General features: G+C 31.7%; 1 protein-coding gene across 1 annotated transcript; it reads right to left on the bottom strand.

Moving 5' to 3' along the window:
* Positions 1–548: 548 nt before the first annotated feature.
* LOC107949203 (DUF21 domain-containing protein At4g14240) lies at positions 549–5,650 on the bottom strand. Its single transcript, XM_016883941.2, has 13 exons — positions 5,155–5,650; positions 4,860–4,936; positions 4,653–4,736; positions 4,461–4,574; positions 3,924–4,007; positions 3,773–3,844; positions 3,095–3,162; positions 2,562–2,649; positions 2,352–2,425; positions 1,904–2,276; positions 1,593–1,639; positions 1,412–1,493; positions 549–1,028 (listed from the first exon to the last, which is right to left on the bottom strand). The coding sequence occupies exons 1-13, from the start codon at positions 5,399–5,401 to the stop codon at positions 912–914; spliced, it is 1,527 nt and encodes a 508-aa protein (XP_016739430.1). The 5' UTR covers positions 5,402–5,650; the 3' UTR covers positions 549–911.
* Positions 5,651–18,821: the final 13,171 nt, after the last annotated feature.

The raw sequence follows: 18,821 nt of genomic DNA, 5'->3' as shown, positions 1-18,821 counted from the left end.
TTTGAAAATTCAGTTTTCGGGTTGTAATGGGAGAAAGCTCGTTCTCGACGAGGAGTATGAAGGGTCGTTCATGGCAAAGGTGTTCAAAGCAAATTAGAGAGCAGAGGGCAAGGCTTTATATTGTATGGAGATGTACTGTGTTGCTCTTGTGCTGGCACGATTAGTTTTCGGGTTTAGAGTTCAAGGCTTGGATCCACTCCAGTTCAATCTATAATCTAATTCAAATAGGCTCTGCAAGATTCAGAGGCTTCAAAGTAAATGTATAGTTTAGAAACAGAAATCACACTTTCAATTGGGAAGTGAACTTTTTTCTTTTCTTTTTCTTTTTCTAGTATTTTAGGAGGTTGACAATGAGTAATCAAATGAAGATGGTATTTTGTTTGATTGATGAATGATGCTTGAATTTTATATGATTTATAGATGAAAAAGCTGATAAGTTAACTTTTCCTATGTTAATTTGCAGTTGCAGAAATCCCAAATTTATATAAAAAATCATGCAGCGCACGATACATTCATATGCCACCGTAGCAGACGATACATTAGTAGCATTTTTACATCATCAAGATGCTCTTTACATGAAAAGGATGAGTTTGACACTAAGCAAAATGCTCTAACCAAAAAACTGTGTTCGTAATTTTTTTAATCAAGACATTTTACAGTAAAATTATCCTAAGAAAGCACCATTGTTACCTACCATATCTAAGATTCATGCCTAACATAGCTGGTTTGCTAGTGGAACTTTAACTACCATTAACAAAATTTGCCCTGATTTTTATTTTTACAGTAAACAACCCTAGTTTTCTCACTTTGAATTACATGCACAAGCTGCAATATACCCAACCTAATTTGAGAATTTACAATAGATGACAAGGAGAGTAAAATGCACAAATTTGATTCTTTGCTTTGCGCGGTTAAGATCGTTCGATACTGCTGGGAAGACGTTCCCCTGGGTTAGCCAAAGATCTCCCTATTTGTGATTCGTCATCCATTGGTTTCCTTGTCATTTGCCCTTGCTTGCTTTGGACACCCTGAAGGATATGAAAAAGTAAATTGATGATTAAACAAAGTTTTCCATCAGACATCAGATATCAGCTCATAGCTGTAAGCAGGGAGTGGGTTATGATACTAGTGAACATTCTGTAGGTCTTTAAAGTCCAAAAAGCTTATATCTGGCAATGTCTTTGATAGGACAAAGTATTGTGTCAATCAATTTCTTGTCGGTGAGACCTATGTGTAAACATGCACTTCCAATAAAGAGGTTTGGTGAAATCTGAAAAGGTTTAGGAGATATAATAAGATGGAGGATGCCCAAAAGTTTCCTTTCTATGCCCAATTTTTAATCATGGTTACTCCGCTAATGGTCTAACGATGCAGGCAAGAGAAACATGATATTAAGAAGTAAACATCTTACTGAAGGCTTTTGACCAATCAATCTACGATTGGATGGAGCACGAGCTACAGATGAAGCAGCGGCAGCAGCAACCACTCGTATCCTTGAAAAAAATGGGGAAAAAGATTATTTTCAACATTCAATGAAGCAATTAGCCAAACTCAAGAGTGTTAAGTGAAAACAAAAAAATATAGCATTGTACCTTTTATGTACGTCAATATATACATCGGTCTCATCAACAATTTCCTCCTACAATATAGAAAGGGTTTAGTAAGTACCATCTATCCAGTTTGTCTAATTTATTAAAAGAGAAACTATATGAAAATTCCATGATAAAACACATTTTCAAAAAATTAGTTGCAAACCACCAACCTTTAATAAAATGAAGTTAGAAGATAATAGGGGTCAAAAAAAGAATTAGTTGGCATGTTATTACATCTAGAACTATGGAGCATGGCTTAGCCAAGAATGTTACAGAAAGTGAGACAGAGGAAAGCAACTGAAACAGCATACTTGGAGAAGTTCTTCAAAAACATCTTCGAGGGTAATGATACCAATGACTTCCCTGTCTTCAGTATCCTCTGAAAACTGTTGCAAGCTATTGGCTGTGACACCATTAGCTACAGGAGTTATCTTGAAAGTGGTAGGCCTTGAAGGTTTCGCAATATCAACAACAACACTATCTGGTTTAGAGTCATATTTGGTCAGCAAAGGGGTGGTTAGTTGAGAATTTCCATTGGTAACTTTGTGCTCGTCAAATTTCTGTCCGTCAACAAAAAATTGAGGGTCTTCAGTCTTTCCTTTAACCTTCACTACAGCTGCCATATGACTGCTGCCCTTTTGAAATTCATTGAGGATATCATACAGAGGCATATGTGCTGGGACCCTGAGATATTCGTGAACGAGAATTCATACTTCACATACAGAGAGAAACATTAAAAAAGGGAGTACAAGTCTAGACCTAGGCATTCTCCTGATGGAAACAGCACTGACTGGAGTCTCGGTCTCTGGTCGTACCGTGAGAAGACTTTTCACCTAAACCTCATAACAAAGGAAAATTCATATGAATTTCTGGACAGAAAACATAGCTTCATGTTGAAGTGGCAACCATTAATAAGAAGCTTTCAACATAAAGAAAACAATTGGAAAGCCAATGGGTAACTGAACACACCAGTAACAACCCGATGATATTTTTTGGATTCCCAGCATAAACGGGGATACGACTATGACCTCGTGCAAGAATTTTGCCAATTGATTCCCTGCAACAAAGACAGATAAAATCTATTTATAACCTAACTTAAAGAACATGGATGATCCTTTTAAGGTCAATCATGTTCAAGTAGTACAGTGTCATGCTCCACATCAGGAAGGCTCTTAAGCTATGCCTATAAGTGTGATATTCCAAATTCTAGATGAACAAGAAAATTTCTCCACCTATCACAAAATCCATCACTCATCCGAAAATTCATTTCCATGTAAACTCTCATTAAACTTCTGAGAAGCATAGTTTATATCTGACCACTATAAAATACAAATTAAATTCAACCCTTTCCTCAAAATCGCAGTTAGAAGGTTTCTCAATTTTTTTCCCCAGAATAACAAAAAAACAGGATTTATATCCCCTCTAATTTGTTTCAATGGCAAGATGAAGAAGCAAAAATCATGTGATTACAGAAAGAAGAACCCCATCCAGCTGAAACTCACCAATCCAATTTCGAATTAACATCCAAGGAAAATGTTGATTCAATGGGTGTCATAGCCTCCTCTGCAGTCTGCATGTACAAGAAACATTATGATTGCAACCATTTTCCAAAAGACAGATGCAATATCAGCTTTACAGCTATCTAAAAGTGGAAAATTGGAAATAAAACTAATAGACAACAAAAAGGCCAAGCACTTCAAAAAGGGGGAGAGAGAGAGAGAGAGAGAGAGAGAGGAAGCAGCTTTACATCCCTTAGAAGATTATCACAACCTAGCAGATTAAAACCTAAGCATTCTGGAAACTGTATCTTCAATTCAAATAAAAAATTTAAGAACCAGAGCCATAGTTCTGGGATGTTTCCAAAACATTAAAGGCAGCAGTCCACTGTCCAAATATAAGATCATGAGGTGTATGCTTCGAATCTATATAATACTGAAACAACATATCTTACCATTTGACTATTAGAACTAATTAAGTTTAATGAGAGCGTTTGTATGTTTAAAAAACTGCTTTTGTGTAGATATGGTCCAGATTTGAGTGCAATTTTTCATTGTGTATTGTCAAATACAAATATTCATCTTCCAGAAAAAGAAACATCTTAATACTGGAAGTATCTGTCATAGATGTAAAGAGACAGGTGATTTTTACTCATGAAATACTATTCCAATAATAGCATTTACCTTTTCAGTTAAATCCAGTGCACCACTAATGATGGTTGTCTCATCATGTGTTAGTTCACCACCTTTGCCAGCCTATTAAGGACAGAAAAGACAAGCCGCCAAATACTTAACTTGGTTAAGCAATATTATCTTGTCTGGTTTAAGCAGTTACCTCTTGGCTGTGGATGGAGACTAGGGCTTTTAACTGAGCCCGTCTAAACAAAGCATCACTATGGCCAAGCACAGCATCCAGAACCTGAAGCCATACCAATGAATGTAGGAGTACAATTAGAAAAGCGCATTTCAGAAGTTTGTGGTATAAAACCTCTAACAGAAGTTAATATCCAAGAAAACCACAGCTCTCAAGAAATATCATATATCTAAGGTTATTACAATTTCCAAATTGTACGATTGTCTGAATGGAATCAAAAAGTATCAAGACTTGGTCATCATATACCCAAGGTGCCAAGGCACACTGAGCATTACTCAATACATCAGAAGTTGTTTCTTTGCTCAATGCAAAACCTCCTAAAAGACCCACTAATACTTTGACTCTTATTGAACTACATGCCTTTGAATAACCAAAAACAAAAGCTTGCTATGTGATATACGTAGTAGAAACTACAAACACAAAAGGAAACTACCCGTTTGTCTAAATAGTGCTAGTGTATTCACAATTTTTAACCCAGGAATTTCAACAGGACACTACCTTTCCAATAGGGTAAGCGATGGGATAACAAATTATCATCAGAATACGCACGAGCCACACAAAATTTGCACCAACAGAGAGTCCATATCTTGAACATATTGCTTGTGGAATAATCTGATCCAAAAAAGGGATTACATTTTGAAAGGCTTAAATAGCTGAGATTGAAACAACAAAAAACACAATATATAAGACCTCTCCAAAAGCCAGAACAAAAGTAACAGACAGCAACACTGCAACAAAGGGGTGAAAAATTTTATCAAGCGTTATAGGAAGGGCCTGCGAAAACACAAATCAAGAGTATAAGGAAAATTCGAGGAAATGCAATAGCTTCTTAAATACAAATATATATATGGTCATTAAAACCGTTAATAATTTTAACAACATGATGTAAATGTTCACCTCCATGGCACAAGCGTTACAGAGAAGCAGAGTTACAAGAAGCTGATGCTGCTTTTTAAGAACTGGTAAGATAACAGCTGCAGACATATAATTATGTAAATAAATGATAATCATAGGGGACAAAAGAAGGGGGAAAAAAAACAGGGTTTTTTTCTCTAGTGTATGATATCAGAATTCTATAAATTGAAACAGTAAACTCAGCATATATAATTACTTGGAACTGTTACTAATTGTACTGTTACCATTGACTAGTAAAAGAAAAGGGGAAAATGGAAATGGGGATTTAGTAATTTACCAGCTTGCTTCTTCTCGGTGATAGTGCCGCTTCTCTGAAGAATTTCGAGGTCAACGAGGCCCAGAGACATCAAGCCCAAGGTAAGGCCGGACATTATGCCGGCGAAGAGCACAAGCAAGCAGGAAACTCCCGCAAAGACGAACCACTCAAAGGAGCCGAAAGGGATATCATCAGGTTCGAAGACGATGTGGTTGGATGACGACGCCATGATTGTACGAGATCCGGCTATGGCGTTCCCCAACAACATTTCCTAATCAGTCTAGTGGGAGGTTGTTGGGGGGTTTTGTCGGTATGGTGCGGTGCAACGCGTGCGGAGGAGAAAAGGACAACGCTTGTGATTTGTGAATAGAAGCCGAAGAAGTGAACAGCAGTCAAATCATATAGTTGAGCTTGGGCTCTCTACGATGGAGAATCTCCAGTCTCCATCTCCATTTTCTTTCACCCACTATTTAACTGCGTGAACCAAATGAAATGTAGACATGCCGCCTACGTTACATGTTGATTTTCCACCATAAATTCATGCTGTTTTGTTTGCAAAAGCCCATGTCAGCTTAATGGTGGGTCATACTCCAATCCAATATTATCTTATGGGTTGGCCCAAATGCTGCTATGGGAACAACATTCTCTTCTGCTTATTCTACCAGGACTAGTTGTACAAGGTACAATAATGAAGAAAAGAGTTTTTGCAGGCAGAATTAATAAAATTGCTGAGTGAAATGAATGATTCTACCAACCTCACATGCTATTTTTTCTTTTTCTTAAAGAAGAATCACACCAGTAAACCAGAAACAAATAAATATCCTTCCATAGCAGTTGCCATGGGAGAGTTGGCTTGGTTCCCATAGTAAGGCTTTGGTGAGCAATGTAGTCGGATCTCCTTGGCGAAGAATGTGCACCACTGTCGCTTGAAGCTCACATGCGAATGAGATAAACAACAAACTTTACCGTTCTCTCTTGAAGCTTGAGAGCCTCACTTCTTGAGTACAAATCTGTAAGTAGAAGTCGGTGCGGGGCTACAGTGCAGGCAAAAGCTTTGATCTTAAGATATAAAATTATTCATTTAAGTGTATTTGAGCGAGGATTTTCAAAATTTTAAAAATAAATATAATTGTTAACGGTGAATATATGAGAGAATTTTGAATAATTTCAATAAAGAATTTCATTAGCTAAATTCCCTTTTTTTAATTCTATTTTTTTTAAATCATTTGGAATCTCAAAAACGAATTTCATTAGCTAAATTCCCATTATTAAATAAAAGCTTCAACTTCAAAATTCATTTTTATTTAATTTTGATATATATTTTAAATTTATTTTATTAAAACCATTTATAATATTTTTTTTACAAAAATAATGATAGGGATGTTGAATATTTTTATATTATTTATTTTTAATATAATTATTCTTCTTTTATAATTTATAAAATTTTAATAACTTAATTTTTCTTAAACCAATTACTTATCTAAACAAAGCAATTACAAATGAATTGATCAATTGTTAACATTTGGAAAATATCAACAACATTAAAATTCATCCAAACATATTCTTAGTTTTTTTTTTCTAAAGTTATAAAAATTTAAATTAAACTAATGATAAAATTACAATTTCACTCCTAAATTTTAAAATTCATTTTTGATCCTTCCAAAAAGGAAAAGTTTTGGCGTCCCCTGTTTGATGTCGCAATGCCTACATACTGTTTTCAAGGTCGCACTATAGGAGTCGTGACTCTAGCCGAAAACAATTTGTAAATTTTACTTTTTAGTCCTCCAATGGTCATGAATTATCAAAAAAGCTTTCTTAAGCTCATATAAGCCCTAGATCAAATTATATATATTATAATATGATGATGTAATGAACATGTTAGTGAATATAAAGTATTGAATTGATAGATATTGTGATTGCATTTGCTTTGACAATAAATGTGACATCTTATAACTTAAACTCAATGATCGAATCGAGTATTATGTGTTACATTTAGTAATTTGATCCCTTGTGAATATTTAGTACATATATAATTTGATCCATCCCTAAACAATGTAATACTAATTCTTATCTATTACATTCCAACCAACCAATCAAACTAAAAAACCACTTTTATTTTAAGAAACATAATACTTATTACATCTGTATCTTATTCCCACCAAATACATTCTTTATTCATGCTCTATTTCATTTACTGAATTAAACCTAAATTTCCTATATACATATTTTAGTACATATATATTTCTTACATTATTCAAATGAAAGACTGGGAAAAAGTGAATTTTGCCCCGACCCCACTTCGGAATTTTGTTTAAAATAAGTTAACTATTTGAGTTTTTTTTAAAATAAAAAAAGACCGTCTAATCTCCTTTAATCACATAAAAAATTACAAAATCATGAATGAATAAACACAAATTTAAATATTTCGATGATCTCATTTCATTGTTCGATTAAGTTTATACGATACAAAAGAATATGATTTAAGAGAAGTCAATAAAATTTAAAAAAAAATGTTAAAAGATATATTTTTAAATAAAAATTATTATATATAATTTTATAATTAATTACTATAATTATTTTTTGAAATTATTTTTATTATGTTTTTATATGTTATTTCTTAATTTATGTAAACAATAATTAATGTTTAAGGCAAGTATTGATAGCTAAAACATGACTTTAACTAATAGATTCAATCGGAATCCGATTCGATGGAGTTTAATTTGCATCCATTTCAAATCTGCAACAGATATCTGAATTGGCAATGTTTGACTTGCATGAGAATAAATTCAAGTATTGAAGAACCCTTACATAAACATTAAAATGAAAAGGTTAAAATATGTCATAGTTCTTTATACTCTTCAAAAATTTGAAATTTAATCATTGTACTTTTATTTATAAGAATTTAGTCTTTCTAATTTTCAAATTTTAAAATTCAAGTCTATTTATTAACACTATTAAATTTCAAATTAAAAAAAAATCTCACTTAATAGTAATGTAATTTAAAAGATAACGTTGTAATAAATCTGAATTTAACAGTTGGACTTAAATTTTAAAATCTAAAAATAAAGAAACTAAATTCTTAAAAATAAAACTACAACAACTAAATTTTAAATTTAAGAGGAAATGAAAAATCCATTTGACGACAAATCCAACTATTCATGGGCTTCACTTTGGTGCTTAGACCCAGAATTCGGCCTGCCTAAACTATGGGGCCTAATAACGCCCAATTAGACGCAAGACAAGCATGGGAGAAGTTGAGATACGGTTGGGGGAGATGATTACTTAAGACCCCAAGGTCCTGTAATGAAAATTTAGGTTTCCAAAATTAGCAGATGCTCAGGATAGCCCCCCGTAAGTATGTCGACCACCACTAGTTTCTGTCTTCTACTAAACTGAAAGAAAAACAAAAATAGTACCCATTTCCCACTTCTTGAATGTTGGCATGGCATCCATCTGTAGTGCCAGGTGCAATGCAGCCCCCTTAATTGCCTCGAAATGGTCATGTTTTTAATCATTGTATGTGCCCTAATAACATAGGGATAGTTGCTATAGATCTTGGTATTTAGCTTTAACATATAATCATGATATTATTATTATTATTGCGGCTATTTTTTTTTCTCATTCGTGATTTGAAATCATCTTGTTTGATTACCATGGATCAAATATACATTATGATTTGATGTCCTATAATCCTTTAAATTACTATCCTATTCTAAAACATTACCTCCAACTAGATTGTATGATTTAAGTAATTAATTGAAATTAAAATTTTAATTATACCGAATATTTGTCAATTCAAATACCCTTCAAAAACATTTCTCAATTAAAATATTATTTTATATATTCAATATTGTATGAAAATAAATTTGGAAATAAATTAAAAATTTTGGTATTAAAATTATTTTTTCACACAACTTATTTTTAAATAGAGTTATAACTAATAATTTTAAATTAAATTATAAATATTTTAAATGTCAATTTAATAATATGATAGAAAATAAAATGTATTTTTACCGGTTCAAAAATTTTTCTAAACTCGTACTTTTTTTTATATTATAGATAATTCAAAAACAAAATAATAAATGAAGTAATAAAATATATTTATCTGTATATAATTACTATGCAAATTATATAAATAATTCTTAAAAAGAATCAAATTATGTCAAAAAAAATTAAATATAGAGATAAAATCTTAAATTTGAGCGTAGTATAAAGACTAAAACTAAAATTTGACCATTAGTTTATAATAAAAAAAAGTAAAGGGGTCAAAATTGAAATTGGACCATCCTCTTATAATGGGGGGAGACAGAAAAAGAGAAGCATAACATGTGTCCCTCGAGATGCCAAATTATGTTAAAAATTAAATGTAAAGATTAAATTTCAATTTTGATAATTTCAATTTTAAATATAGTATAAAGATCAAAATTGAAATTTAACTATTATCATATAAAATAAAATAAAAATTGTAGTTGCAAATTTTATATTATAAAATGTCCTGTTGGAATGCCCTAAGGCCTTCCTTTCCTATTTACTTTACAGACATAAATTTAAATTCTGAGCATATTTTAAGATTAAAACTAAAATAATATCATTGTTAAAATCTCAAAAAAAAGAATAAAAAAAAACCTGCTTTTTTTACGGATGTCAAAAGGAGAAATGGTTTGGACGTACATTTTAGTCACTTACATTTGAAATATTATGTTTTAGTCATTTATGTTATCGCGTTGTAATATTTTAGTCATTGAGCCGTTAATTGTCATTAACGGTGTAACGATAAGCTGTCATGGCAGTTAAATCATCATTTAAACAAAAAATTTAGGTTAATTTATACAATCAGTCCCTATATTTTTTCGTTTTGGGAAATTTAATTTTTTATGTTCTTTTAAATTTCCTTTTTTCTCTTTTTTTTTTCATTCTCTTCTGCTTCTCCCTCTGTTTTCCTTCCTTCTCCATTTCTTTTAACACAATTTTCATTTGTCAAAACTAGTCTCTATACTTTTATTTTTTTAAACAATTTAATTTTTTTCGAGTGAGGCGAGCTTGTGGACTAGTTTTAACAAATGGAGAATATAGAAAAACTACATTAAAAGAAATGAAAAAGGGAGGAAAACAAAGGGAGAGGCGGAAGAGAATGGAAAAAAAAAAGAAAGTTAAAAAAACATAAAAGAAAAAAATGAAATTGCTCAAAATGAAAAAATATAGGGGACTGTAGAATTTAACCCGAAATTTTCATTTGAAATGATTATTTAATGTGCCACGTCAGCTTACCGTTACACCATTAACGATAATTAACGGCTCAGTGACTAAAATGTTACAACACGATAACGTAAATGACTAAAACGTAACATTTCAAACATCAGTGACTAAAATGTAACCTGAGACAAACAAAAGTAACTATTTTGATAGTTTACCCTTAATATATTTTTGTACATTTAATATCCAACCATCATATTTTATATTTCATTTATATTGATCATGCATGTCAAATTTTATGTAAATTAAAAATTTCTAACTATTTATCTTAGGTAAAAGAAAGAAATTCAACCATGCAATAAATATTAATATATATATAGTATTTTAAATTGATATGATAAAGATATTAGATTTACATGACAAGTACAATTATATTGATAAATTTAAAAGTTAGATCATTAAAATATTAATCATAATAAAAGATACAAAAAGATGTAAAATTATTTTAGTTTTAGACTGATGTAAGTAGATCTTTTCCTATATATTTAAACACAATTTATATACAACTATTTGAAAATTAATAACTTGCCATGTGTATTTATATTCTGATTGTGAAGACTCAACATTAAATGATTTTTATTTATTTCTTAATACTTATTTGTTAAAAATTAAGGTAATTTATGTTTGCATAAGAAAAGGGGTTAACATCTTAATTTTAAAGAATTGGTTAAAAAAAATCTTACGATAAACAATTATTTTCAAAAAACATAATAATAAATAAATCTTTAATAATTGACTAATAAATTATTATATAATAATAGTTAAACCAATAATATAAAATAATGTAAATAATTAATTGTTAATGATATTGTGGAGTTATGCCTCGCATTTTTTTTTACTTTTCTTTTTCCAATTAAACTTTGTTTTCTAGTTAAACTCTGTTTTTAGTTTCTCACTTAAACTTTGATTAGTGTAGGTTATTTTAATATTATTTTATCTACAAATTAGGCAAAAAATAAACACTTTTCTACCATAGAATAAATAACCCATTACACATTTAGGTATTAGCTTTTACAAGTTTTCAGAAAATTTTATGCTTATGTTTTAAGGGTTCTTATTTTCGGGTTTCGGGATTTAGTTTTATCTCCATCTTTGTACTCTTCATTTTTTGTCGTTATAGTGAAATTATATTTGCTCGTGGTTTTTTTCCCCCTTTGAGGGGGTTTTTCACGTAAAATATTTGTATTCAATCTTTACAATTTCTTCGTTATTTTACTTGTTCGTTGCTTAATTGGGTTTATCCCTAACAAACTGGTATCAAAGCTAGTTCGATTTCTGTATTCAACCTGTTCAGATAGGGCAGCAACAAGGTTTGATATTAATAAGTTCGATAGCATCACAAATTTCAATATGTGGCAAGTTCGGATGACAGTAATTCTGATTTAGAGCGATTTTGAAAAGATCCTTACAGAGAAGAAGCTTGCAGACATGAATAAATCAAAATGGGATAGGTTAGATAAAAAAAAAGCTCTATCCATGGTTCAATTATGTCTAACAAATAATGTGTTGCAGGAGGTTTTGATGGAGAAAATGACATTCACTTTATGGAAAAGGTTAGAAACCCTCTATGCAACAAAGTCTCTAGCTAATCGATTAGTGTTGAAACATCTATACATGTTCTACATGGATGAAAGTGAGCACCTTAAAAGTCACATCATTCAATTTACTACTCTTTTGAATGATTTAAAAAATGTTAATGTTCAAACTGATGATGAAGATCAGGCTATGCTATTATCGTGCTATTTACCCCATTCATACAAGTCTTTTAGGGAGACCCTAATTTATGGCAGAGATAATCTCTTATTTGAGAATGTGAAGGGTCATCTGTTGAGCAAAAACAATCTCGACAATGAGTTTGGTTTGGATAGCAAGTGAGATAGGCAAACCTCGATTTTGGTAGCATCAAGGAAACGAGACAAGAGATGTCGTTATTGTAAAAAGTTAGGTCACGTCAAGGTAGAATATTACAAACTGCGAAATAAAAGGGCTGCTGAGAGTAACAAGGAAGATTTAGCTGGTGCTAATTCGACCAATGATAAGGGTGATGATTTCTTGTTGGTTTCAACAAGTGAAAGCTCCGAGCTTACGTCCTAATGGATACTAGATTCGGGGTGTTCTTTTCACATGTGTCCCAACAGGGATTGGTTATCCACATACAATTTAGTTGAAGGTGGAGTTGTGCGCATGGGGAATGGCTTACCTAACAAGGTAATCGATTTTGGTCTTGTTCAGATCAAGATGCATGACAGGACAATCAAGATGCTGTCAGATGTCAAGTATGTACTTGATTTAAAGAGAAATCTCATATCTTTGGGAAATTTTGGACTCGAAGGGTTGTAGAATTAACATCGAGTCAAGCAGCATTAATGTATCTCGTTGGGCTCTCGTTTTGATGAAAGGTAGAAGGATTGACAGCCTTTATATTTTGGAAGGATCAATGGTGACTGGTGAAACAGGACGCCTCTCGTCTATTAAGGAGTTGAAGTTGACTAGTTTGAAGTAGAGGCAACTTGGTCATAGAAGGGAAAAAATATGACCATTTTGTATAAGAAAGGTTCTTTTTTGGGTGCAGGTTTTGAAAAGATAGGGAACTGTGTTCATGGAAATCAGACCAGGGTTAGTTTTGATTTGACAGTGCACAAGTCGAAGACTAGAAGTCTTCCAGCTTCAAAAATCTAAGTACAACTTTGACTCAGTTAATATCCTACATAGTTTGAGATAAGCCCGTGGAGGGCTTTGGCAAATAAGGCGTTGTGGAAACACAAGTCAAGGTGGAGATTTTTGGAGCTATGCCTCGCATTTTTTCGCTTTCCTTCTCCTAATTAAACTCCGTTTTTAGTTTCTCATATAAACTCTGATTAGTGTAGGTTTTTTTAATATTATTTGACCTATGAATTTAGCCTACAAATAAATACTTTTCTACCCTAGAATAAATAACCCATTACACATTTATGTATTAACTTTTACAAGCTTTCAGAGGATTTTGTGTTTATGTTTTAAGGGTTCTTATTTTTAGGTTTTGGGGTTTAGTTTTATCTCCATCTTTGTACTTTTTTTTATCGTTATAGTAAAATTATCTTTGCTCGTGATTTTTTCCCTCTTTGAAAGATTTTTCACGTAAAATATTTGTATTCGATCTTTTCAATTTCTTCATTATTTTACTTGTTTGTTGCTTAATCAAATTTATCACCAACAAATATAATACTTTTAAAAGAATCATGGCATAGTAAAATGACTAATAGCAAACATACAATAGATTTTTTTTAAAAAATAAAACTTAATTTAATTTTAAGAAAGAATTGAGCATAAACAATTAATTATTTTTAGAATGCATAAAATTAGATAATGATTATTCCCTTAAATTAAGAGATATAGTAAAAACTTACATATTAAATCATTAAAACAAAAATTATATTGCGTAAGATTTTTTGTTTTAGTTCAAGATTGCAATAATTTTCATTAAATAATTATACAAATCAATATAAATTGAATATAGATAATAGTGTTGATACACAATGTAGATAGTTTTTCTTTTGTTGAATTTAGTTTTTATTTCAAATGTGATTTTTTTTTGTAAAGATTTCATAATAAATCCCCCTGCCCAAATCAATTTATTAATAGGTTTATCTTCTTTTTTTTTTAATTTACACTTAGTTATCTGTATTTTACATATCTCAAATTTTAATTTTATTAATTATTACTATTTTAAAGAAATTAATTTCATCTAATTTTTACAATAATTTTAAAACTAATAGTTTAATACAATATGTTAAATATTTTAATTAAAAGTGTATGAAAATAAGTTATGAAATTTAAATATATTAAACAAATTATTAAATATTAATATTAAAAAAGTTTTATTGAATCTTAATACTTTAAAATAGAATTATTTAAAAATAAAAAAATCATTCTACATTCAATTAATTTTAATTTAGGCAATTTTAAACCCTAAATGCATTAAACTATTTTTTTAAGAATTAAATACTTTAAACTATTATAAAAAGAATGTTTTTCCTTAAAATATCTATACACACATTTAACTTCAAATGAATAATACTGTCCATAATTTTTAAATTTTTATAAAGTGTAATATTTAATTATTTTAGTAAATATACATATTTTCTGCAGTTAACTTTAAATTATTAATGATAAAAAATATTTATTTTTATATAAATTAATACTCATAAAATATTACTAAATCATTACAAATGGTAAGTACTATTTTATATCAAAATAATAAATATAATTTTTTAAATTATAATAATGTTTTTATTTTTACTCTGAATTTTCTTATTCTCATCCTCAGGCAATAAGTATATCTTGGTCGCGTCTTGAAGAGGGTTATGTCAAATTTAATATTGATAGTGCTGTGCTCTCTTTTAGGGCCTGTGCCTCTGTTAGAGGCGCTGTTAGAGACACTAATGGGGTGTGGCAATGTGGTTTCTCAATGACGATTGGAGATGGTACAATATTTCAAGTGGAAGCAAAGGCGGTGCTTGAAGGGCTTCGTTTAGCATGAGACAAAGGATTTCGGAAGTTGAAGTTTGAGTGTGACAACACCTTGTTGATTGAGATTATTTTTGCTGGTGGTGCTGTGGATAACAGGCTAACGGAACTTAGACTAAGACATAACATGCTTATTCAACCTTGGGAGGTTTGTGTCAGACATATTCCTCAGGCGCAAAATATAGTGGCAGATCATTTGACCAAAATATAGTGGCAGATCATTTGACCAAAACCTTGGGAGGTTTTGGTTAGAAAGATGTTTATGGTGGATTCTATTGAACAAAACATGTTAGCGAACAAAAAAGTTAAATATAAATATTTATATTAAATGCAAGATCTGAACAAATAATATAAACAAATATTTATTTTTATGTAAAAGAGAAAACACCAGATCTAAAAACAAAGCAAATTAAATAAATATTTATATCTATTTAAAACATCAAATTTGGAAAAAAAATTAAATAAACCAGATTTTTAAAAACGAGAAATCAAATAAGGGAATCAAGTTTTATTAGATGTTGAGGCCTGTTTTCACAGTTTCCTTAAGACAGATTGGTTGCTCCTACGGTACTTGGAGAAACGTTGGTTATCTGTCTCCCAAGATACAACAACAAAATGATCGCGGCAATAGTACATCTACAGTGATCACCGAAACATTTGAAAATTTGGAGAGGAAAAATAAAAGAATTTTGAGAGGAATAAATTCGTTGTGGTTGTGTCTAAAAAATTCTGTAAAATTTTTTAGGCTTTTATAGGCATTCAATATGGTGGAATTTTGAAAATTTCCATGAATAAAGATACAAAATCTGCATTAAAGGAGAATTTAAATCAATTTGAATAAAATAAAATCAAATTGATTGGAATAAAATAAAATCAAGATATATGTCCTTTTAAAACAGATTCTGTATATTTGCTGAGAATAGATAGTGGATTTGTTTCTGTCTTTTGTTGAATCTTTTTCAAGGCTCGATAGATAATTTGATAAACCAATAATTTTTTTCCGTGTTTCAGAATACAGCTAACCAACATGTTAACTAATCGATTACGAAAAATTGGATCGAATTTTGCAGTTTTTTCTTCTGCAGTACCTCAACATGACATGAGCGTAATAGGGGGTTCAAGAATTCATTTTCTTTTTATAAGGGCTAAAATAATTTATTTTGGCTTTTTGACCGCATATTGTATGGTGGATTTTTGCGTTGGGCTAAAATATCCGCAGGCCTATATTTTGGGCCTAACATTTTGCGTCGCCATGTCATGCGAGTGCGCCTCAACTCCGATGGGTTTGGATCTACACCTCTTGTGCGCGAGGCAAGGTTTCAAACTTAATCATTCAATAGCCTTTCAAGTGGATTCTCATATATATACACATCTCACACTTCGTATTTAACCAATGTGAGATCTAAACTTTCTTTTCCTCAACAAATATTCACAAGTAACTTTGAGCATCAATTTTTCATTCATCTCTCAACTATTTTAAACATATGATATACCGTTGTAAAGGTCTTATGGAGTAGAATATAAAACCATAATTTTATGATTCAACTCTCCACCTTTACCAATCGAGAATATGCCTTAAAATTTCTAAAAATTACAATTTTTCCAACATATACTAATTTGTCCTCATTGAACTAGAATTTTCTTGTGTTTCACTTTTGCTGTTTTATTTACTAAAAAAACTATAATAATATTTTATGCTACATACTTTCACATTATAATTAATTTAAAATTTGAATTATATACCTTATCAATTGAAAACTAGTTATAATATCTACAATTCAATATATAAACAACTTATTTTATTAGGCACATTTGGTTGAAAGTTCTTAATTCAATCTATAATTAAGTTATTTGATTAGATGTTTCGTGTATAAAACTCTACATTTACTATGGTTATGTAAGATTACAAGTTTATATTTTCTTATTTAGATTTAAAAAATTATAGAGTTAATAATTTTATATTCCCAACTATATTAAGATTTAGTAATATAAATAATAATCTCCCTATCACATCTTTATTAGGTAATATAAGATTTCGAGGATTTTATGACAGTTTTATTTTATTTTATTTATAACATTAGTCCATTTTAATTTATTCTCCTACTTTTTTTTTGCCTTCTTATTCTATCATTTTGTGATAATTTTATCAATTCTAAATTATATAAATCTAAGGAATTAATTTAATTAAATTGAATAATTTTTTAAAATTAAAATAGAACTTTAATTTAATGCCTTAATCAAATATTGCTGGTGGAATCTAATTCAAATTTCAACTTACTTACAATCATGTATGCAAATGTATTAATTCACTAAAAAGGAAACGCAAACATTTATCTAGCATTACAAATTTAAATGATAATGATATCTATTGAGTAATGTTTTCTCATATATCATTAAGGAAAACACAGGGGGTATTTATGCAAGTTCCTATGGCTACTATTATAGCTCCCAATAAGGCCCACTGTTTTGTCTCAGCCTTTGGACCGATGGTACTGACATTCTTTGTCCTTGGTGCTGACATTCTCTAGGCATCCCTTGACTTATTAGGTGCTTGCCTGTGGAGCACACAGTCCTTTCTAATCCTGGGACTGACTCCCTCAACAAACCTCACACCTTCCAATCATGAGTGGGGATCCCTTGCAGGGCTCGCGATCCCCTTCGCGAACACAACTCACGACCTTGTCCTTGCGAAGCTTACGCGAGCTCTCCTCTCGTGACATCATTCTTGTGAGGCTTATGCCAGCTCCCCTTGCGGGCTCCTCGTGCGAGTTATAGATTGTTAGAATTTTGGAACCACTAGTCCAAATGACCAATAGGATCTAGATCTTCAACCCAGATAGACCCAACCTGGAAGAAGAATGTTCGCCTACAGGTATAATCAGCTGAGAACCTCACGAGAAGGTTAGATGTTCGAAAAGATATCTCGTTTAAGCCTCGCAGGGATAAGGTCACAAGCTATGTTTGTAGAGGGGATCGTGAGCCTCGCAAGGGATCCCTACTTGTGACTGGCAGGTGCGAGGTTCGTTGAGGGAGTTAGTCCCAGGATCAGAAAGGACCGTGTGCTCCATAGGCAAGCGTCTAATAAGCCAAGGGACGTCAAGAGAATGTCAGCACTTGGGACAGGGAATGTCAGTACCATCGGCTCAAAGGTTGAGACAAAATAGTAGGCCCTATTGTGAGCTGTAATAGTAGCAGTAGGAATTTGTATAAATACTCTCTCTGTTTCCCTTAATGATACATGAGAAAATATTACTTAACAATTGGTGCGATAAGGGTGAACTACTTTCGACTGGTTGATTCTCTCCAGTTTGACTCAGTTCTCTTCATTTTAAAGCATAAAAAATGACTCACCCTAACGAGACTTTTCCCTTTGCCCTCTACCTCGGTCAGATAGGAGCATCGGGCTCCTACATCCGACATGAAAGGACAGACTTGTTTGCCCTTTGGTTCGCTGATAGACCCAAAAACCTTGACAATGTAGTCTATCGGGGGTTTTCTCCTTCCCTGGACCTTAATTTCTCTTCAGGCCAGGGAATGCCCTCTTCCCTCAACAAGAACCACCCTTGCCGTAACTCTTAGCCCTTTAGGAATAGATAAAGTTCATAAGAGAGCAGAAGGCGGCACAAAAAATGAGGTTTGTAAAATAGTAAGCCTTTCAACAGGAGTTGCTAAGGCAGAATGAGGAATAGCACAGAAAGGCACATGTTGATAACTTAGGATCTCAGGGAAATGCCACCCAAGATGAAGCCCCGAGCACTCAGGTCAAGGAGTGGGTAAGTGAGATAGATGAGCTTCATTGCGAAGTACGGGCCTTGCACATTGAGTCGCATGACATGGATTGATTATTCTGTTTTGACAACCTGCTAGCTCCCGTGATCGTGGTGGTGAGCTTGTCTCGCGACTTCAAGGTACCAAAGGATATGTTTAGG

Source organism: Gossypium hirsutum, chromosome A08, assembly GCF_007990345.1.
Source record: "Gossypium hirsutum isolate 1008001.06 chromosome A08, Gossypium_hirsutum_v2.1, whole genome shotgun sequence".
NCBI classification, from domain to species: domain Eukaryota; kingdom Viridiplantae; phylum Streptophyta; class Magnoliopsida; order Malvales; family Malvaceae; genus Gossypium; species Gossypium hirsutum.
The sequence above is the reverse complement of the archived record's forward strand: the minus strand, read 5'-3'. Positions and strand labels throughout refer to the sequence as shown.